Raw genomic sequence first — 2,500 nt, 5'->3', positions numbered from 1 at the left:
TAACTACTACTACTACTACTACTACTACTACTACTACTACTACTACTACTACTACTACTACTACTACTGTTTTTGCTGTTGTTGACGTTGTTGCTGGTGCTGGTGGTCCGCCTCGTTCAGGTGTGCACTGTTGGTCCCTGAGGGTGTGGTGGGTAAAGTGACAGCGCCTCAGGTCACAGGTCCAACTATAGATGACACACGCGCCACCACGGTTTACCTTCCCACGGTTTCGCCACACACGTACCCTGCCGTCAAGGAAGCGATGCACCAGAGCTTCCGCGCCTTCACTGATCCTAACCGCGGCGCAGGACACGGGAACACCTGGGCAGTTCTCGGTGGATTGTAAGATCTCAGATTCGAGTAAGGCTGCAGTGGAGGCCTAAGGGAATACCTGATTGATATATGAATTAAAAGGTAACTGTCATCACTTCTTATCTCGTCTCTCATGGCTTGTGCTTCTATTATCCGCCGTCCGCGTCATTATTATTACCGATGGGGACACTGCCCTATAACGATTGTTGTTATTTATGCTACAACTCTTTCTGTTTTCTTTGCTGCTGTTACCACTACTACTACTACTACTACTACTACTACTACTACTACTACTACTACTACTACTACTACTACTACTACTACTACTACTACTACTAACATAAACAACAAAATAAAAATAACAACAACGACAACAACAATCTAGTACTCTCAGACTTTTAATACACTCTTTAGAGACACGCCTGCTGTATGAGATAAGACTAGTGCTGATGAAACCAAGGTGACGAGGGTAGCTTTAATGGGGAACAATAATATTGATACTCTATGGCTCGTATTCAGAAACGCTTCGCTCTCTCTCCACGACTATTTCCCAAGGTCACAGAGATGATTTGCCAGGTTTTCAAGGCTGTTAAACTTTTTAGTAAAGTAGAAGTCTTGTTAATTTGTCATTTGGAACTTAACACACTTTAAGAACCAGTGTCACTTTAAACTAGAGCCTTTTGAAATAGTGGAGGTGCGGCGCAGAATTCTTTCAGAATATAGTTCCAAGAGTTGCGGCAGATGATCATAATGAAGACGAGACGTGAACAGGTAATGGTGGTAGTGGTGGTGGTGGTGGTGGTGAGGAGGTCATCGTGTGGTTTGTCTTTCAGTTTGTTTTTTACGAGTAATTTGTCGGATTTTTCCTCGTCTCTCTGTCCTCCGGTGAGATTGTGAAGGTTTTAACCACAATCGCGTGTGTGTGTTGTGTTCTTATTGTAGATTTAATTCACTTCTTCCTCCTCTTCTTTTCTCATGTCTGGTTTTTGGATATATGTTTTTTTCCTTTCTTTTCTTTCTTTTCCTGCATCTTTTCCAGTAATCTTTGTGATTCCTCTTCTTTTCCATCTTGTTCTTTCCTCATAGTTTATCATCTTTCTTCTTTTTTTCTTTCTTTCTTTCTTTCTTTCTTTCTTTCTTTCTTTCTTTCTTCTTCTTCTTCTTCTTCTTCTTCTTCTTCTTCTTCTTCTTCTTCTTCTTCTTCTTCTTCTTCTTCTTCTTCTTCTTCTTCTTCTTCTTCTTCTTCTTCTTCTTCTTCTTCTTCTTCTTCTTCTTCTTCTTCTTCTTAATTTTTCTTCTTGCTATATTTTATTCGGCTTTTGCACTCTCCTCCTTGTCGTTGTTGTCCTCCTCGTTCCTTTTCATTTCGTCATCGCCACCTTCCTTCTCCTCCTCCTCACATTTCCAAAGGAACACTCGAAAAAACATGAGCGTGGTGCGTCCTTCATCGCCAACACGGAGAGAGAGAGGACAAGGAAAGACGAAATAAAAAAAAAATCACTTACGTCCGAGGTGCATTGTGTTTAGGAAAGCGTTAGGCAAAAGTAACGATGAAATTTGTGGTGGGAGACGTCCATAAATTGAAGCGAGATAATAACGAAATACCACACAGTCAGCATTGCCACAGTCTTGCAGTATCTTTCCATGAGTTTCCTTGTTTGTGTGAGCAGTAGAGGAGGTAAGTGCAAGAAGCGACGTAATGCTCTGGGATGTAATGTCTCCCATGCAGCCTCGCGAAAGAGAAAACACTGCGCTGCCTAAAGGACGTGTAGCGTGATAAGGATCAAGAAATCGCCGCTAAATTTATCCGAACTTAGATATAACGATGCCTGATTTGGAGGAGATTGTCTATGAGTCAGTGGGAAAAAAAGAGAACATCAGCAAATAACGACCGCACGTATGCTTTGTTATTTCTTGTGACTCATGTGGCAAAGTGTTTATTTTCTTTTCCCCAGTTTAACAGTGAGGCGGAAGGCATCAAAGCACAGCAGGGACATAAATATCAGGTAAATATCAAGGTTAACTCATGAATATCCACACAAAATGAACTCACTGATTAAAGCAGAGTGCCTTCTTTGGGTTTTCATGGTTCGAAATTTCTAGTTGAAGGCTCGTAAAGTTGTATTATTTTTTTTGTGTATGTATTTGTGTGTGTGTGTGTGTGTGTGTGTGTGTGTGTGTGTGTGTG

General features: G+C 41.3%; 1 protein-coding gene across 1 annotated transcript in view; it reads right to left on the bottom strand.

The window, feature by feature from the left end:
* The window catches only part of LOC123516657 (uncharacterized protein DDB_G0271670-like), a gene marked incomplete at its 5' end in the record, with an annotated part of 22,956 nt that overhangs the window by 18,604 nt on the left and 1,852 nt on the right, over nucleotides 1-2,500 (bottom strand). Inside the window, one exon of the mRNA XM_045276259.1 lies at nucleotides 538-644. Coding sequence (XP_045132194.1) covers nucleotides 538-644 — 107 coding nt within the window. The remainder of the gene's footprint in view (nucleotides 1-537; nucleotides 645-2,500) is intronic.

This window comes from Portunus trituberculatus, chromosome 41 (genome assembly GCF_017591435.1).
Source record: "Portunus trituberculatus isolate SZX2019 chromosome 41, ASM1759143v1, whole genome shotgun sequence".
NCBI classification, from domain to species: domain Eukaryota; kingdom Metazoa; phylum Arthropoda; class Malacostraca; order Decapoda; family Portunidae; genus Portunus; species Portunus trituberculatus.
The sequence above is the reverse complement of the archived record's forward strand: the minus strand, read 5'-3'. Positions and strand labels throughout refer to the sequence as shown.